Here is a 16,962-nt window from a genome sequence, read left to right as displayed (position 1 = left end):
CGCGCTTTTCTCACGAATATATAGTGAAGGTTCGACTTCAATGACAACGTCGTCGAGTATTAGCAGGATAACGGATCAACTTTCTCAAATCTTAATCCAAGCGCATAAGCATTAGTCGATCAGAAACAATAAGATACCACCACGCCCCCTTCCACGACGAGGGAACAACTCCTACTCTGTCCTCTGCCTCTTGGCAGGCGTACTCGTTCCATCTTCTAGCTTCGCAGCAGGCGTATTCGCATCGACCGACGAGGAGCTCGCGGCCTGCGCCGCAGCAGTCTCCTCCTCGGCTTTCAGAGCCTCCACCCAACGACCACCTTCCGCACCTTCGAATAGCCAGACATGACTGCAGGACGCGTCAGCAGAGCGCAGAGCATGGCACGAATCAGTATGCACCTATTCCCGACTCGAGTAGGTGGCGTCTCCAGCATGTCCGACGACGGGCGTTTCTTCATGCTGGGCGCCTCCGGTAGGGTCAACGTCGCCGATCCGCTCTCACGCGTGGCGGGTTCAGGTAGAGACCAACCGAGGACAGAGCACAAGTGCTCCACGATGCGATCGGCGTCTCCCAAAAGGACAATCTGAAAGCCCGTGATTTGGAGTATCAGGTGATGAAGACATGAGTTGCGCACGTCTGGGTTTATATGACGGACAGGCTGTTTGTTGATCAAGATCTGACGATGGAACACTCAGCAAACCTTTCGTGCCATCATTCAAGAGCGCAAACCTGCGGGACCGAGTGTGGCAGATGCACTAGGAAAAGAAGTCAGTGCGCGGAACGCTGCAGACGAGGTGATAGCGTACTTATCAGGTCCGCTACGGGAGAGACCTATTTTGTCGGTATATATTCAATGCGAATTGTTCCTCTGGGAAGGATACGGACGCACCTTCAGACTCGTCCCAATGATGATCAACAAGTCGACCTTGTCTCTATCCTCCCTCAGCGCATCGTCAAAGTCGTCCGTCAACTTCTCGCCAAAGAATGTGATGTCAGGCTGCAATCCCGGTCAGATCAATTTTGGCCACACCGCGCCACAACCACAAACAACCACCTACCTTCATGATTCCCGTTGGAAACACCGGCCCATCGCTCTCATCCTCATCCTGGCTGTCCCACTTGCCCTCCGCCTTTTTCTTGCTCTTTTTCTTCTTCTTCGGGGCCAGAGATTCCGGCGGACAGCAGACAGAGCAAACAGGGACTTTCTTCGAGAGGATGGCCTCTTCGACGTCCGTTCCGGGTACGCGCCGGCGGCACTGAATGCAGGATGCGGTGGCGAAGGAGCCGTGGCAGTTGAGCACGCGCTTGACGCCGGCGAGAGTCTCTAGGGTGTCAATGTTTTGCGTGTAGTTCTGGGCACGGTGAGTCGCGTGGGCAATGAATACGAGGAAAATCAACGTACTCGCAAGAGCTAGAGATAAGACGATCGTATGTCAACCAACAGATACATCCGTAAGGAGCAATCATCCCTACCTTGCCCTTGTCTTCGACCAGCTTGATGAATCTATGGCACGGCGACGGCACGAATTTCGAGGGGTATATTTCGCTGCAAAGAACGGGTCAAATCGCTAGAATATGTAGCGCTGCAAGGACACTTACTGTGCGAAAGAGCTTCAGGAAAGAAGTCAGTTTGCTCGTAGCTCAATGGCCACACAACTCACTAGAAGACTACCGCGATTAGTTGACTACTTTGAGTGCTTACGCAAGCGCTCACCTGCAGGATTCTCCCTAAAGTAGTGGATATCGAACCTATGAGCGTCGGCGTCAGGAAGTCCTCAGCGCGTGAGCGATATGACTCACATTTCTTGGGGATCATCCAGTTCGTACTCTCCGCGCTCCTTCAGGTTAGCGTAAAGGCCGGTCGATGACCGGAAGTCCGGAATCCCGCAGCTGACACCTAGTGAAAGTCAGCTGCAATTTCAAGTAGAGCGTGAGTACCAAACATACTGATACCAGCGCCAGTAAGTATCATGATGCGCTGGGCACCCTTTATCAGGTTCGCAGCGTCGTCGATAGTATTGTATTGTGGCAATCTCTCGCGCATGCGTAGCTCCCGCGAGAGAGCTACCCGCAAGAAGAATAGCAGAGTCATAGGCTTCTTGGCGCGAAGCTCGGGGCACTGCGAAATTGGTCAGTAGACCGTACATGGAGGCGTCGGGAAACGCCGATACCAGGCGGATTCCAAAGGCCTCTAGCAGGCTTGGAATGGGAATGGCGCGAGTGACCACGTATTCCTTGACCCATGCGGACATGCCTATAGCGAGCGTCGGTGATGAGTCGTGTTGTGTATATGTGGCATGTCCGTACGAACCTCGCTCCTTCAGGTAATGTAGCATTGCGCGCAGCTCTTGCTTCGAGAACGCTGAATAGAGTATCAGACAGCCTGCTGTAAAGCTCAAGGTGATGATACTTACTGATCCCCTGCTCTTGTGGGGCAGCGTATAGGCTCGAGATGTCAATTTCGTCGTCCTCAGGCCCGTCATCTACGTAGTCCGGGTCGTCGCTCGAGTTATCATCGCCAGTAATGTCTAATATAGTGCGTGGAGGCTCGGGGGCACTGTTTTTGCTCTGTACATCGACAGTGTCAATATTACCAGCCTCAGGTTGAGCCTCCTTCTCCTGCTCTTGAGCAGTGAGCGTATCGAGTAAGTCCTCTATGGTTTCGGGCTCGACATCGACGTCTTCAGCTGCATTGAGGAAGGCCTGAACTTGCAGAGCTAGCAGCTCTTTGGAGGAGAAGGGAGTTTCCATTAGAGGCCGAGAGAGGCGGGACGGGACCGCGCCACAGCCGAACTTGATGGTCAGGAAGAAGTTGAAGTCAGGTCTAAGCGGCGGCGATTCTGTGCCCGGACCGATTGCACGCCGAGCGGCGGAGAGGTGAGCCGAAGACACAGAGCTGGAAGCAATCCACAGAGGGCAGCGCATAGGGTAGTACAACAGGCTAGATAGCTAGCATTCGAGCAAGGGATGGTACAGGGTAGTTCACAACAACAGGCTAGCTCTACAGTAAGCGATCGGTGAACTGGTAAGTATACACTTAGACGCGGCTGTGGTAGACATCCTTGGGCTGGACACCACCCTGGCCCTTGCGGATGTTCGCCTGCGCCCACCTAACGAAGGATGTCAGTAACCAGAGTAGCTGGATGCCCACGCGGAGAAGCTCACTTTTTGATACGGATGGACTCGATCTGGATGAAGCCAGTCGTGTCCGTCGGCTCGAACCCGCCGAGCTCGTCCATCGACGACTGCTGCTCGTCGTACAGGCCCTCCGTGCTCTCACGGCCCTCGATGATCACGTTGCCCTTGTAGAGCTTCACGCGCACGGTGCCGTTCACCGTGCGCTGGCTCGCGGGGATCGCGCTGGTGATGAACTCGCGCTCGGGCGTGAAGAAGTGCCCGTTGTAGAGGATGCGGGAGAGCTCGATCGTGACGAACTGATCGCGGAGCGCACGGACGTTGCGGTCGAGCGTGAGGCCCTCGAGGTCGACGTGCGCGGCGCGGAGGATGGTCGCGCCCGGGCTCTCGTAGCAGCCGCGCGACTTCACGCCGATGAAGCGGTTCTCGACGATGTCGATGCGGCCGACGCCGTGCTTGCGGGCGAGGGCGTTGAGTGCGAGGAAGATCTCGACGCCGTCGGTGTAGGTCTTGTCCGAACCAGCGACGGTCACCTTGACGGGGATACCGGCCTTGAACTCGATGGAGAGGCGCTCAGGCTCTTGAGGGGCGTCCTCGGGAGCGACGGTGAGCTTCCACATGTCCGCGGGCGGAGTCACGGCAGGGTCCTCGAGGATACCGGCCTCGTAGGAGATGTGGAAGAGGTTCTCGTCGGTAGACCACGGCTTGGCGGCGGTCTGCTGGACGGGAATGGACTTCTCCGCGGCGTACTGGAGAAGCGCCTGACGGCCGGGGAAGCGGTTGTAAAATTCTGCGCAGCAAGTCAGGTCCCCCGCGATAAGATCAGTACTTTATTGGGCTCACCAGGAATGCGCCAGGGGGCGATGACCTTGATGTCGGGCTTCAAGCCATAGAAGGCGAGCTCGAAACGGACTTGGTCGTTGCCCTTGCCAGTGCAACCGTGCGAGACGTAGCTAGAATGAAAATGAGCACTGTGCCACAATCTTATCAGATGCAGACGTACTCGCAACCCTCACGATCGGCGACGCTCATCATTCCGCGTGCAATGACAGGACGAGCCAGAGAGGTTCCGAGGAGGTAGACGTTCTGTGGGGGGAGGGGGGTCAAAATTAGTTCCCCCTTAGTTGGGAAGTACGCACCTCGTAAATGCAATTGGCCTGAACGGCAGGGTAGATGAGCTCCTCGACGAACTCGCGCTTCAAGTCCTGTATTTCAGAGTGAGATAGCTTGTCGCGATCATGGATCGTGGCGAATACGCACCTCGAGGAAGAACTTCTTGGCTCCGACCTTCAAAGCCTTCTTCTCAGCGGCAGCGAAGTCCTGCATACATAGTGTAAGTACAAACCTCGATTGACCATTAGTATATACGCACCTCTTCCTGTCCGACATCCGCCATGAAGGCATACACCTCGTATCCCTGCTCGATCAGCCATGCAAGGATGCAGGAGGTGTCTGCGAAACATCTTAGCGCCTGCAAGTGATCAGACACCTTCAAGCACGTACCAAGGCCTCCAGAGTACGCAATAAGAACACGGCCTTTGGGTGCGGACATTTTTGAGTTGTGGGGGAGGAGGAATGGGGGAAGACAAGCCGAGTCACAACTTGGACTGGACGCGCCCAAGTTCAAATCAAAGTGATCGCGTGACAGCACGTGTCTGATCCGTGTGACATGCATTGTTCCCGCCTCCTCGTTCCTTGTCCGCTACCGCCATTTCACCGCCATAATCTCCTCCTCGTCCATGCCCGCGCAGAGCGCAGAAATGGACCTCCTACTCAGTAACTCTGCACACACCATCAGCAGGCGCTCCAATAGTAATGTGCCGAACCGTGGGGAGCCACCTCACGCGCCGCATCGCAAGAAATCACACAAATCCAAGAAGAATGACCCTTCATCATCCTCTTCTTCCGCTATCCCCAGCGTTCCCTCCCGAGGGATACTCAGACGCAACTTGGACTCTTTTGGCCTTCCCCTTCCCAGGACCAAGTCCTCTCAGCCCGATCCCGGGCCCGCACTCAGAAGTCGTCCGAACATCGCATACACCAGTGCTCCGAAGCTCCCGGAGCCTCCGACCCATGCGCGACACTCAAGCCTCCCCAGCTCAGCCGCAGCAGAGGAACGACGTCTGAACAAAGGGAAGCAACGAGAGTTCATTGAGGACGACGCGTTGAGCAGCGCAACGGAGGCCGATCACTTGCGGGATGAAATAGAGCAACTTAAGAAGCTGGTTCATGAGCAGAAGAAGACGATGAAGAAGCAGAAGAAGGTGCGTACAAGCCATTCACTGTAACCCTTTCAGATGCTGATTAGTGGCGCAGCAACTGGAGGAGCGCGAGCGTGAAGCATCGAGCGCGAAGCTGGTATGTGCAGGCTCTAATCCACCTTGTAGCGCTCCTGACTCAACCCCAGAACAAGCAAGAGCAAGACGCGCAGATACAGACTCTGAAGAGCAAGTGTCGCAAGAATGACGAGGTGGGTTTGCCCATGCCAGCTCATCGACGCCACTAATACCTGCCACTAGCTCGTATCGACAATTGAAGCCGCCATGCAATGCCAAATCTGCATGGATCTCATGGTGAAGCCTTTCGCGTGCGTCCGCATATACTCCGCCCCACCCCTGCCGCTTATATCCACCTAGCCTCTCGCCTTGCGGGCACGTCCTCTGCCTCGAATGTCTTCAGAACTGGTTTCGCAGTGCACCCACGCAGGAGGAGACTGACCTCGACCCGGAGGACCCTGACTTTGTGCTCCGCCGCCAGAAGTCGTGTCCTTGCTGCCGCGCCGTCGTGACGAGGAAGCCCGTGCCCATCTTCATCGTCAAGAACGTCGCGCAGGCGCTTGCGCGCGCGAAGGATCATGCTACGCCGCCACCTGCTGCTGCTGAGACGCCTGAAGAGGACCCCTGGCGTGGGATCTTCCTCTCGGATACGGAGTCTGATGGCTACCTGCGCGACGATATGGACGAGGAGTCGCTGTACGAGTACGGCTACACGGACGACGAAGCATTCATTGGCGGCATGCTGGGCTTCGGTATCTACGCAGAGACGGACCCCGAGTCCGTCATCGGCAGCGAGGATGATCTGGGCGGACTCGACGAGGAAGACGACGAGGACGAGGACGCGGATCCCGAATACGTCTTCCCCATCTGGGAGCCCCCTGCCGTGCCTTTCATCGACCCGCAGGACTACGCCGGCACGGACGTCACGGACGAGGACATCCGCATGATGCAGCGCGGCTGCACGCTCCCCATGATCCGCCACTACAGCATGCAGTACGAGCACCACCGCGGGCTGACGGCGTTTGTGTCGACGACGGATACGCGCCGGCCAAACGAGTACTGCTTGATGCTCGGGTGGAACGTGCACCTGCAGCCTGATGATCTGGACGGCGCGAACTATATCACGGACGTGCTGGACCAGGTCGACGCGATCTATGATGGCCTTGCGCCTGAGATTGCGTGGGATGTGTGGTCGGACGAGGATGGCGTGGTTCACGCGCAGCTCAAGGTTCCCGCGCACCCAACAGCCTACACCGATACCGATACGGAGGAGTGGTTGGATTGAAGAACCGGTGCATTGTTCGTCCACAGTTGTGTTTTCCACGTCCATATTCTTACTCAGGACCGAACGGAGTGCCCCTTTGCATGCACTGTATGTACCCTCCTCTCATCGAACTTGCTTGCCACACATACCGCATCTGCTTATCGAACCTATCGAACCTGCTCGTTGTCCATACCGAACTTGCTCTTCCCGATTCTCATGTCATGACGATCTCGCATATAACGACCTCTGCAACCAACCATCATTTCACGACCCACTCACGCGTACGATGTCTCCAGCTGTGTATCCCGAGAAGTGTTCGTACATTTTGCCTGTAAATTAAAATAATACTTGCTACAATCGAAAGCGACGACAGCTGCTATATAACGTGAACGAGTGGTGTGGGTGTACTGGAGTATGTAGGTGCTTATAGCGTGAAGACGATGAAGTGGGGTGGTCCAGGAAGATAGCTAGGTGTGTACCAAGAAATGGTGCGTGTAACAGGCACAAGACAAGGGGGAGGTGTCACTGTTATGATGCCGGCGCCGCGGCTGTGTTTGGCGAGTTGGGCTCGAGGTTGCGCAGGCGCATCTCGACGAGGAACTCCGAGTCGCGGATGTCCTGCTGCCACTTCTGGAGCGTCTCGTGCATGCCCTCGAAGATGAGACTCGACAATGTAAGCGAGAGGATACCGGGGTAGAAGCGCGTGACTGACGCAAAGGGTTAGCCAAAAGCCAGTCACAGGAAGGCTGAAACGTACATAGCGCCTTGCCAGCAATCCCCCAGCCGGGGAACATCAGCAAGCAGGCCTTGAAGAGCGCGGCGGGGAAGAGGATGATGAGAAGCAAGCCGCCTATTACGGGCGCTATGACCTGTTTGGTGGCAGCAATAGGGTCGGGGTGCGTTATCCCGCTGTTGATCATCTGGATTAAGCAGTCAGTCATGCTTACTACCATCATACCCACTATCGACCCACCTGGTTAATCCCTCGCGACAACGAGTTGCGCGGTCCTGCACGCAGACCGAACGACAGGGCCTTCATGTACAGCAAGCCCGTCGCCCACGAGTCTACGAGTCGGACCCGCGGAACAAGCGTCGGATTGAACGTGAACCGCAGTGGCAGAATCAAGTAGCAATCGAACACAAGCGCCGTCAGCGTCGGGATGATGACGCCCAGGCAGATGGCCAAGTACGTGATCTTCGCCAGCCATAACGATCCCCGCTTGAGCACGTAGATGCGCAAGTCGGAGCGCGGGCCTTCCTCTCCCGTTCGTTGCCTGCGCTTGTCCAATCGGTCGATGGCGCGCATGATGTGGACGCAGGCCCAGATCAGGTAGAAGCCGGCCATGAAAGAGTAGCCGTCGTGCACGTCTTGCGGAATCCAGAGGCGGAAGAAAAGGCGTCCCAACTGCAGCGGCAGGATGAACGCGAGACCGGCACAGACCGATCCAATGATCCAGAAAGAGACGATGAACGCCATCATGCGATAGCGGAAGAGGGGGGGAAGGTATACGATAATGAATTCGTCCTTCGGCTTCCGCCTCGATCGCTCGATCTCCGCGTCTTGCTGGGCCATGAGTCGGCGCGACTCGTCATCCACAGGCAAGCCCTCCTCGGTGACCTCTACAGTTGCCCGCATCTCCGCAGGTATCGGTATGTTGTCATTGGCCGGGACGCGACGCCATGTACCGCGGTCCTTGACGAAGTCATTGTAGCCCAGAGGTCGCCCGGTCCAAAGACTGTCGAGATACGCTGCAATGTATGCGCTCTGGCTCGCAGGCGCGGCGATTTCTTCCTCGTGAGTCTCGTTGAAGAAGTAGGAAGAGAGCCTCAGTTGGGACGACAGCCATTTCCAGACTTTGATGGTCGACGCCTTGATAGCCTTCTTGGGTCTGAAGTAACGCATTGTGTACGGGAGGGCGATATGAAGGAACACGAGGTCAACGGGAACGTTGGACAGCGGCTCACTATAACGAGGCGATCAGCCACTTAGTGCGGACCCTGAAGGAATGACGCACCGAGTCTTCCAGCGCAGGGGCAGGACTGCGTAATTTCCGACGGACAACAAGGCAGCCAGGCTAACAACGCAAAGACAGACGACCAGGGTGTACATGACCCCGCTCATGAGGATCTTGCGTAGGTGCGCGAGTGCAGAACGGTCAAGAATGTCGCGGATAGGATGTGCGTTTGCGTCTTGAGGGTCCTTGATAAACCACATTGCACCTGGGCGCATGATGGTGCGGCAGCCGGCCAGAATCACGGCAAAGGTATACCTAGCGAGAGGTCAGTCACATAGCAGCAGATAAGTGGTAAATGCATACATAAACATCGTACCCGCTACCCAGTGGTAGAAGGTGGCCGTTAGGGGGGCGTGCTTAAAGAACTCGGTTCGTGCCGCGACATTGACGTCCGAGAACATCCACATCGTGCTCGCATCCAGAATGAAGCCGCACCCGAGGGGGAACACCGCAATCTCGATGAAGATGAAGAACGCAACCTACACTCATAATCAGTAGGGTATACACACAGCAGCGCCTGACTCCTCACCTTCAGAACGACCAGCTGCTGGCGAATGGTATTGCGTACGGCTCTAGTCGCGGTCTGCACGTTGCCAACGGATAGCAAGTTCAGGTAGATACCAGCCCCCAGCAGGATCACTGAGTATCCTAGTACGACGGCGAATGCTCTTTGCGCGGGTTGGTCACCGATGGCAAGCATGATCCAGGTGTTCTTGACTTCGTGGCCGAAAGCTTTAACATGGGCGCCAAGGTTGGCAAGCCATTCCTCCGCTTGCTTTCCAATGACCGTGTCCCAGAAGAACGACGCTTGAGGCTCCATACCGCTTGTTTCCTCGACGGTTCCTGAGCTGAAGGCACTCTCGACGGATTCATAGGCGATATCGTACTGCAGATATCATTGAGACCTGAGTGCGAGCACTTATGGATTGAACCTACCAGCTTTGCCAGCCACGACTGCAGCTTGTCGGCGATCTTGCTTCCTAGCAGCACTCGTAACACAAACATGGCCAAGTTCTGGACCATGGGAATCGCCCAAGCTACCACCAAGTGCGTCAAGCCGTTGACGATGGGGTCAGTGAGTATCCGTATGAGGACCATAGGAACCTGGATAAGCTTGAACAGTTGAGGCGGGTTCAGCTAGACAAAACAATCAGTAAGTGTCGTGTAGCCAAGAGCGTCATTGCATACCATGAGCAGTGCCGTCGCTTTCCCAATGGTGAAGGGGACCCAGATACCGATACCAATCGCCGTGTCGAGGACGAAGGTCATGAGCATGGCCTGCGGACTTGTTAGTCGTCTGCGTTGCGTTCACAAACTGGCGACCTACGTTCTGCAAAACATTCCCGATGGGACCTCGCATGCCAATCGCTGCTGGCCGAGTTAGTGCCCTGCCATCGATGAAGAGGTTCGCACTACCTTCTAACGCGCCATCCACATCGTCGTCCACATTTCCCTCGATCTCGACCTCTTCCATAGGTCCGCCGTTCACCTCTATCCGTGCCCCCACATCGTCAGGACCTCCCGCGTTCGCATGATTGTGCTCGTCCTCCTGTACTAGCTCGCCTTCGATGATGTCTTCCTCTCTTTCTTCCTCGTCTCGACGTCGCTCCTCTGCCGCCCCGAACGCTCCTGGCACATGACCCTCGCCCTCTTCCTCGTCATCTTCGTCGTCCGCATCGTCCCCTTTCCGCTCCGGGAAGAACTGATCCAGCATCTCCTTATTGATGCTCTGCCAGTCATCGGGCGACGGTGTCTCGTCCCTCGCCGCCGCCTTGCCCTTGCCTCCCGCTCTCGACTCGCTGTCTTCCGCTTTCAACTCGGCCTCTGCGGCCACGTCGTCAAAGTAACCCTCCCTCAACTCCTCCGGCGCCCTATACATCGCGAGACTCGGCGAGTCGAGTGGTGCAGAGGCGGCCGCAGAGCTGCTTCCTGGGGGCGCGAGACCCGGACTCCGAAGCGGTGTCGTGGTCGGCGGCAGAGGTGGTCGCCGAGTCGGCGTGAGGAGCGGCGGCGTCGCTGCAGCAGGAGAGGTAGGGTTGCCCCAGGTGTTGCTCTGCATGTTCCCAAAGATGCTGGGAGTGCCATTCGCAGAGCCGGCTAAGCTTCCCGGGAATCGGCTTGGCCCAGCGGACGACTGCGAACTGGGTCCGGGTGCGCTTGCGGTGTCGACAGTGCCATTCGAAGACGAACTGGCACCGAAGGAAAACTGAGCGCCGTTGGGCCCAGCGATGAAAGGCCTACTGTAGGCGTCCTCCGGCTCTCGCGTGACACCCGGAGATCGCTGGCGGGCAAAGTTGTTGAACGGGCCCGCCGGCGCGAAGAGGTTCGGTCGCGGTGCATCAGGCAGCGCAGTGAAAGTGAAGGCGGTATTGCTGGGAATGTTCAGACGGGGAAGATTTTGCGCAGACGACGAAGATGAGGACGCCTCGGCGATGCTCCACGGATTCGTGCCCTGGTCGGACGTGCCACCCGGAAACGCCCCCAAGGTAGGACTCGATGGGTACTCCAAGCGATTGCGGATCGAGCCCTGGGCAGTGACGGGGCGCGAAGCGGCCCCGCCCATGATCCGCGCATGCCTCTCCGCCTGGATCGCATTGTGCTGCCTGCGCGCGTGCACGTTCTGGTATAAGTCGCGCACAGGAAGCTCCTTGCGACGTTTGTTCTGCTGCTCGCCCTCAGGCGCAGCGGAGTCACTACTCGACGAAGGCCCTGCTTGTGCACGCCCCCAAGCCGTAGGCGCGCTGCGTTCCGGTTCGGCTGGCCTAGCCAACGGGCCTTCCGTCGGCCAAGGCAGCGGTGGTTCAGTGATTTCCGTTGCGTGCACTGTACCTCCCTGTACGGGCAAACCACCAGGAGGAATTTCGATGTAGCGTGATTCGACTAGGGTTGGTAGCCTTGGACCATAGACCGGCTCTGGATCTTCCGGAACTGGAGGAGCTGGCTGCGGTGGTGCAGGCGCTGGCGCGGGCGCAGGTGCTTCTTCCATCGGTGGTGGCGGTTCCTCGTCCTCAAACACGCCCGGGCGTGCATTCTGCGCAATCCACTCGCGCAGGAGGAATATCGCGACAAAAGTAAGCACGATGAAGGAAGCGATGATCTGTCCTTGGAAGATGTCCGAGGAAAGGTCGACCCAGGTGGGGGAGAGGAAGATACGGCGGTACCAGGGCATAAGGTCGATAGCTTCAAGCTCTTTCTTACTCAACTTGGTGGCGGTGTCCACATTGGAGTAAGAGAAAAAGGCTTGCTCTATGAAGGAGCTGTTGGCAAGCCGGTTCTTGTCGGCGATCCAGTGCGCCCTGGGGAAGTATAGTCAGTGTTGTGGCGTTGAGGAGGTGAACTGACACGCACGTTGCGTCCCCTAGGTTGAAATACATCCTCCATGCGTAGACAGTTGCCCAGGGAAGCGCTCCGAGCCATATCGTCGCGACCATAAGGGCCCGCAAGCAGAAGATCACGCCAGAGACGACAGACTTGAGCGCACGCCGGGCGATGAGCCAAGGCGGGAGCTTTCTGGGCATGTTTGGTGCGTAGACTGGGGGTAATAAGTCAGTGCATCGATGGGATGAATAGCGGTATACGTACCTTTGGTGAATGCATAAGGGTACTTGCACACATCGCACGTCTTCTTCTTGCTGTGCGCTAGCCATGTCTGCAGGCTGTGGCAATGTGAGCGACTAGTCTGTGGTAAGGGGGAAAATGGCGCACCAGTCCTGGTGTATATAGCGTATAGTCCCAGAACATTTGCAAGGGTGAAAGAGCGGCTGCCCAGGCTCCGCTGGGGCACTACAGATTCGACAAGTATCTGGGAGCCGGTGAGCTCGCTTCCAGCACTACTATGCAGCAACGCACCCTGCTCGTCCATCTGGACCTCGAGCTGGAGGAATATCTAACGCGAGTCGTGCCCTGTACAATCCCGAGGTCCTCACGAGGGATGATGAGCGTTGACAATAAGCAGGCGCCCCGGCCCCACGTGGGGTTCCGTGACATATTCGTGGGAGTGTGACGTGATAGCTGTACGGCCCGGAAAACAATGGCATCCACCCTCCCGCTTCACTCACGCGCGAGGGCTTCCAGAATTCGCGTTTGGAGCAGAACATGGACACAGCGTCCTCATATATGTAAGGCCAGAACGTCGAAGGCTTGGCAGGTAACTTGCAAGCTCAAAGCTTCGGAGGGTTGGCTTCAGGCTTCAACGAAAGGTTTGTGCCAGTCAATGCATATGCGTTGTCATAGGCATACGAGCCATAACCCTGGGGTACAGAAGATAATATACAGTAGTGTACAGAACGATAAGGTAGTGAGGAATAGAGGGGAGAACGGCCGAAGCATCAAGGCATACGACCGACGCGTCTATGACCGCTCACCGCGCAATCGGCGGGCGAGGGCAAGGTCCTTTGGCTGGATGGTGACACGCTTGGCGTGGATGGCAGCCAGGTTGGTGTCCTCGAAGAGGGAGACGAGGTAGGCCTCGGCGGCCTCCTGCAGTGCCATGACGGCGGAGGACTGGAAGCGGAGGTCCGTCTGGACGAGAGTCAGCAAGTGGTATTGTAGGAGGCGGTACTGAGACACACCTTGAAGTCCTGCGCTATTTCGCGGACGAGACGCTGGAAGGGGAGCTTGCGGATGAGGAGCTCCGTCGACTTCTGGTACCGACGAATCTCACGGAGAGCGACGGTACCAGGCCGGAAGCGATGCGGCTTCTTAACACCACCAGCGGCGGCCTAAGGGAGCAGTCAGCAAAAGTGAAGGTTTGGCAAAGTCAAGTCCAACGCACGGCAGTCTTGCGCGCCTGCGACTTGGCAGCGAGCTGCTTGCGGGGCGCCTTGCCACCAGTAGACTTGCGAGCGGTTTGCTTCGTGCGGGCCATTGCTGAGGAATGTAGAGTGGCTGGTGGGGCGAGTTTGACTTGGTGTTGGCGAAGCGGCGGTGATGGAGGTCGGGAACAAGAGGGCACGCCGTATATATCTGACGGTTGTGTGATCGTGACAGACGCGTGCGTGACCGTGTTTTGTTGATCTGACGCGCTCTGTTGATCAGTCAACAAAAGGAAATCAACACAGCCACACGCGCGCCTATTTAGGCAAGCCGGCGGATTGCAGCGGGTCTCTCAACCGACTTGCCTCTCGCCCTCATCGCGCTCCACTCGCGATCTCAGCAACCTTCAAGTCAACCACCTTAACCAACTCTACTCTTATCAACAATGTCTGGCCGTGGAAAGGGCGGAAAGGTGAGCGGCTCGCGGCGCGCTTAGTGGCTTTGAACTCGGTGGCTGACGGTGGATGCAGGGCCTTGGCAAGGGCGGCGCGAAGCGTCACCGCAAGATTTTGCGCGACAACATTCAGGGTGCGTCTGCTGCACTTGGTGGCGACTTCGCCTTTGCTGACTTGGCTCGCAGGTATCACGAAGCCCGCTATCCGTCGCCTCGCTCGTCGTGGTGGTGTCAAGCGTATCTCTGGCCTCATCTACGAGGAGACCCGCGGTGTTTTGAAGATCTTCCTTGAGAACGTGCGTCGATCGTCCTCCTCTTCCCCTACGGCTATCGCTGACTCGCCTTTCAGGTCATCCGCGACTCTGTCACCTACACTGAACACGCCAAGCGCAAGACTGTCACTGCGCTCGACGTCGTCTACGCCTTGAAGCGCTCAGGGAAGACCCTCTACGGCTTCGGCGCATGATCTTCTCTCACCCTATTCACTTTCGTCGCTTTGTATCTGTATCGTATCATGTATTAGTATTTATGTAGATACCTCCAGCACTCGTATGCATTAGAATAGGCTTATTCATATGCGACATGCCTCTGCAAACTCCCTCCGAACGTCCGAGCTATCCAACCAGTGCCGGTCGATTGACTGTTGTTGACCGTCGCCATCGCAAATCCGAGTGGCGATCGTTCGAAGCCGATTATCTGCAATGCAAGGAATGTCGAGATGGCACGCCGCGCACGATAATTACACTGCATTGACTATGATACACTGGTTAGGATGAGGTGGGTGTCAAGTTCGAGAGCAAGCTGTACAACTCGCACGGCAGAGGTCCATGAGAGCGCGATGATAGTATTGCTCATGCTAGCCTCTTCACCGGTCCGTCGCCCTGTGACCTGAGGGCCATTGCGTGCACTTCGCGCCGCAAGTCGCTCCAGAGATCCGGCCCATAGTAGTAGTAGAGGTACCCAAACAGCGCGCCGCCCAAATGCGCCCAATGTGCCATGAATCTGCGAAGCAAGTCAGCGCCTGATAGAGCCTGATCAACGATGCGCACTTACGACCAGCCAAGAATGATGCCAGTGAGGTCGAAAATTATAGCGCCGGCGACGCCCGTCTGAATGTTCATCGAGAAACCGGGCGGGAAGAACAGCGCGACCTCGGCGTTGGGGAACGCGAGCGCTGTGATGACCAGGCAGGAGTACACCGCGCCCGAAGCGCCCAAGCTGGGCAGCAGCGCCCGCTTCAGCTTGCCCTGCAGGACCTGGACCTCGGACACCGGGGTCTTCTCGATCGGGGTGGGACGTGGGAACCAGCGTCGGCGCGCGGGGGTGGCGCGCTGAACGGCATCGGCCCAAGTCTTCGTGCGGCCGACGGCGGAGGCGGCGGTGGCGGCCTGGCGCGCAAGCGCGGCGGCGTACTGGCGGATGAGGCGCGGGTAGGTGACCTTTACTTGCACGACGTGTTGCGTGAGGGAGGAGAACGCGCCGGCTGGTGGTGCGTAAGTGAGAAGTAAAGGGCGGTGGGTAGATGATGCTCACCAACGCAGAAGAAGGCGACGAAATGCCAGAATGGAGACGCCTCGAAAAGGCCGTGCACCTCGTCCAGATCGGCCCTCTTCATGAAGTGTACCGCCGTGGACGAACCGAAGCCCTCAAGGGCGAACATATTGACCAAGAAGTGGATGATCTCAGCGTGGCTGCAGCCGTCTTGTCAGCAATAACTCAACTAAAACGCCTCACGAATCACTCACGCGAACGTCGAGGTAAGCATTGTGATGGACATGCCCGACAGCGCGCTGTGCACGAAGTATTTGCGCATGAACGGCTGGAACCGCGGGATATTCTGCAGGATAAAGACCACGCTCGTGGCCGCGACCACCTTCCACACGGCCTTCTTCGGCGCGCTAGCGTCCGCGATGGGTTGGAAAATGGTGACGAAGAGCTTGCTGACATTGGCGCGCACGGTAATTGGGAATGCGCTCAGGAAGCTATGTATGGACCGGTGGTATCCGCGCAGTTTCTGGTGATTCATCTCTGTCAATACTGATTCAGTGGAAAGGGAACAGTCGCAGACGTACCTCTACTAGAGCCTGCTGCTGCTTGATACGCAGGTTTAGATTGGTCACAGCTACCCAGCTGGACCCATAGCGGATAGTATCGACCCAGTAGTTCGTAGATCGCTCGGTGAGCCAGGCAGCAGTGGAGAATGCGAAGGCACTGAAGCCAACAAACCACTGTCAGGGTGTCAGTGTGCGCATAGAACGCATGCAGAAGTACGCACCAAAACCTGTCTCGCCACCCCCGGCCTCGCCACCGTCTCGTAGAAAGTCCCGAGCTCTTCAGCTTGTTCAGCCTGCGCCTGCTCTCGGACAGTTTCCGAGAGCCTCTCCAGCTCGGGAGGGCCATCCCTCGTATGCCTATTACCCGGTGGTATCCTAGCCGCTAGATTCCGAGTCCATGAGAACTGCCGGTACGGGGAGGGAACCCGCGGCGCCCCCACGAAAGCTCGCGCGCTGAATGTGCGACATGGGAGAAGGGGGGAGGCTCTTAGTATACCGAATGCCCCTGCACGGGCCGGGCCCAGCCACATAGAGGTCGGGGAAAGGATCTGTGTTTGCTCGGAGAACGCGAGCGCAAGGGATGGAAGGTTCGATGCCGAGACGCGCAAACGGCGGCGGCGGGTGGGCGCGCCGTTGACGCCGCTTTCCCACGCGCTTGATCACCCGCGGCGTTCTCCGAATTCTTGGTGACCAGCCCTTCGACTCTGACTTCGAACCTCCACCCAATTTGAGAGCGATACATAGCTAGCTGCTGCGTCACCTACTGTCAAGCTCTTGACTTGATATGGACAGCTCCGACGATCATACGCGGCTCCGACCCAGCGTCAAGAGCCAACACATTGAGTCGACCTCGCCCTCGACGATTGACCTCCTTTCGCATCTGCCGGTTCAGCACCCGTGTTGTTGCATGCTGTGGATGCTGACGTGCGCAATATTGGAGAAGAATCAAATTGGAACGGTTCCATCTTGGCGGCAGAGCGACGAACGTCAATGGGCTCACCCAGAAACCCC

At 57.2% G+C, this 16,962-nt stretch overlaps 7 protein-coding genes across 7 annotated transcripts; 2 read left to right on the top strand and 5 right to left on the bottom strand.

The window, feature by feature from the left end:
* Positions 1-45: 45 nt before the first annotated feature.
* On the bottom strand, positions 46-2,793 carry SCHCODRAFT_02618629 (SIR2-domain-containing protein). Its single transcript, XM_003032659.3, has 17 exons — positions 2,413-2,793; positions 2,310-2,360; positions 2,170-2,252; positions 1,946-2,117; positions 1,799-1,895; positions 1,713-1,747; positions 1,660-1,666; positions 1,598-1,609; positions 1,472-1,544; positions 1,401-1,409; positions 1,057-1,350; positions 888-995; positions 805-829; positions 728-753; positions 633-674; positions 397-581; positions 46-346 (listed from the first exon to the last, which is right to left on the bottom strand). The coding sequence occupies exons 1-17, from the start codon at positions 2,747-2,749 to the stop codon at positions 172-174; spliced, it is 1,731 nt and encodes a 576-aa protein (XP_003032705.1). The 5' UTR covers positions 2,750-2,793; the 3' UTR covers positions 46-171.
* Positions 2,794-3,035: 242 nt separating this feature from the next.
* SCHCODRAFT_02494852 (argininosuccinate synthetase) lies at positions 3,036-4,685 on the bottom strand (the record flags this gene model as incomplete). The annotated part of the gene is made up of 8 exons (XM_003032658.2): positions 3,036-3,108; positions 3,164-3,923; positions 3,977-4,086; positions 4,137-4,219; positions 4,273-4,338; positions 4,394-4,453; positions 4,506-4,585; positions 4,637-4,685. The coding sequence occupies 8 exons, from the start codon at positions 4,683-4,685 to the stop codon at positions 3,036-3,038; spliced, it is 1,281 nt and encodes a 426-aa protein (XP_003032704.1).
* A 155-nt stretch (positions 4,686-4,840) lies between these two features.
* SCHCODRAFT_02686572 (uncharacterized protein) lies at positions 4,841-6,694 on the top strand (the record flags this gene model as incomplete). The annotated part of the gene is made up of 5 exons (XM_003033244.2): positions 4,841-5,397; positions 5,450-5,491; positions 5,541-5,603; positions 5,653-5,720; positions 5,770-6,694. The coding sequence occupies exons 1-5, from the start codon at positions 4,873-4,875 to the stop codon at positions 6,692-6,694; spliced, it is 1,623 nt and encodes a 540-aa protein (XP_003033290.1). The 5' UTR covers positions 4,841-4,872.
* A 276-nt stretch (positions 6,695-6,970) lies between these two features.
* SCHCODRAFT_01282528 (uncharacterized protein) lies at positions 6,971-12,617 on the bottom strand. The gene is made up of 14 exons (XM_050341375.1): positions 12,538-12,617; positions 12,394-12,490; positions 12,271-12,344; positions 12,037-12,220; positions 10,105-11,984; positions 10,016-10,059; positions 9,877-9,966; positions 9,625-9,825; positions 9,218-9,574; positions 8,992-9,167; positions 8,689-8,943; positions 7,647-8,637; positions 7,431-7,593; positions 6,971-7,380 (listed from the first exon to the last, which is right to left on the bottom strand). Exons 1-14 carry the CDS (start codon positions 12,548-12,550, stop codon positions 7,202-7,204), a joined length of 4,704 nt encoding a protein of 1,567 aa, XP_050201085.1. The 5' UTR covers positions 12,551-12,617; the 3' UTR covers positions 6,971-7,201.
* Positions 12,618-12,754: 137 nt separating this feature from the next.
* SCHCODRAFT_02572315 (histone 3) lies at positions 12,755-13,607 on the bottom strand. The gene is made up of 3 exons (XM_003032656.2): positions 13,463-13,607; positions 13,260-13,409; positions 12,755-13,209 (listed from the first exon to the last, which is right to left on the bottom strand). The coding sequence occupies exons 1-3, from the start codon at positions 13,553-13,555 to the stop codon at positions 13,039-13,041; spliced, it is 414 nt and encodes a 137-aa protein (XP_003032702.1). The 5' UTR covers positions 13,556-13,607; the 3' UTR covers positions 12,755-13,038.
* A 223-nt stretch (positions 13,608-13,830) lies between these two features.
* SCHCODRAFT_02618621 (histone-fold-containing protein) lies at positions 13,831-14,364 on the top strand (the record flags this gene model as incomplete). Its single annotated transcript, XM_003033243.2, has 4 exons — positions 13,831-13,915; positions 13,974-14,031; positions 14,084-14,193; positions 14,247-14,364. The coding sequence occupies exons 1-4, from the start codon at positions 13,889-13,891 to the stop codon at positions 14,361-14,363; spliced, it is 312 nt and encodes a 103-aa protein (XP_003033289.1). The 5' UTR covers positions 13,831-13,888.
* A 384-nt stretch (positions 14,365-14,748) lies between these two features.
* On the bottom strand, positions 14,749-16,643 carry SCHCODRAFT_02572308 (uncharacterized protein; the record flags this gene model as incomplete). The annotated part of the gene is made up of 6 exons (XM_003032655.2): positions 16,173-16,643; positions 15,970-16,125; positions 15,643-15,911; positions 15,431-15,588; positions 14,951-15,380; positions 14,749-14,899 (listed from the first exon to the last, which is right to left on the bottom strand). The coding sequence occupies exons 1-6, from the start codon at positions 16,479-16,481 to the stop codon at positions 14,749-14,751; spliced, it is 1,473 nt and encodes a 490-aa protein (XP_003032701.1). The 5' UTR covers positions 16,482-16,643.
* Between the last annotated feature and the right edge of the window lie 319 nt (positions 16,644-16,962).

This window comes from Schizophyllum commune (genome assembly GCF_000143185.2).
Source record: "Schizophyllum commune H4-8 unplaced genomic scaffold SCHCOscaffold_4, whole genome shotgun sequence".
NCBI lineage: Eukaryota > Fungi > Basidiomycota > Agaricomycetes > Agaricales > Schizophyllaceae > Schizophyllum > Schizophyllum commune.
Note: the sequence above shows the minus strand (reverse complement) of the source record. Positions and strands in the feature narration are given on the sequence as shown.

Bases quoted from the DNA above. Each gene is read 5' to 3' on its own strand.
- SCHCODRAFT_02618629 (XM_003032659.3), bottom strand. From the start codon at position 2,749: ATGGAAACTCCCTTCTCCTCCAAAGAGCTGCTAGCTCTGCAAGTTCAG. The intron at 754-804 runs GTACGCTATCAC...TTCTTTTCCTAG, and splicing joins TCCCGTAGCGGACCTGATAA to TGCATCTGCCACACTCGGTC. The intron at 675-727 runs GTTTGCGCTCTT...TTCCATCGTCAG, and splicing joins TGCCACACTCGGTCCCGCAG to ATCTTGATCAACAAACAGCC.
- SCHCODRAFT_01282528 (XM_050341375.1), bottom strand. The intron at 11,985-12,036 runs GTGCGTGTCAGT...ATACTTCCCCAG, and splicing joins TTCAACCTAGGGGACGCAAC to GGCGCACTGGATCGCCGACA. The intron at 7,594-7,646 runs GTGGGTCGATAG...TGCTTAATCCAG, and splicing joins TGTCGCGAGGGATTAACCAG to ATGATCAACAGCGGGATAAC.
- SCHCODRAFT_02572315 (XM_003032656.2), bottom strand. From the start codon at position 13,555: ATGGCCCGCACGAAGCAAACCGCTCGCAAGTCTACTGGTGGCAAGGCG. The intron at 13,410-13,462 runs GTGCGTTGGACT...CTGCTCCCTTAG, and splicing joins CGCAGGCGCGCAAGACTGCC to GCCGCCGCTGGTGGTGTTAA. The intron at 13,210-13,259 runs GTGTGTCTCAGT...ACTCTCGTCCAG, and splicing joins AAATAGCGCAGGACTTCAAG to ACGGACCTCCGCTTCCAGTC.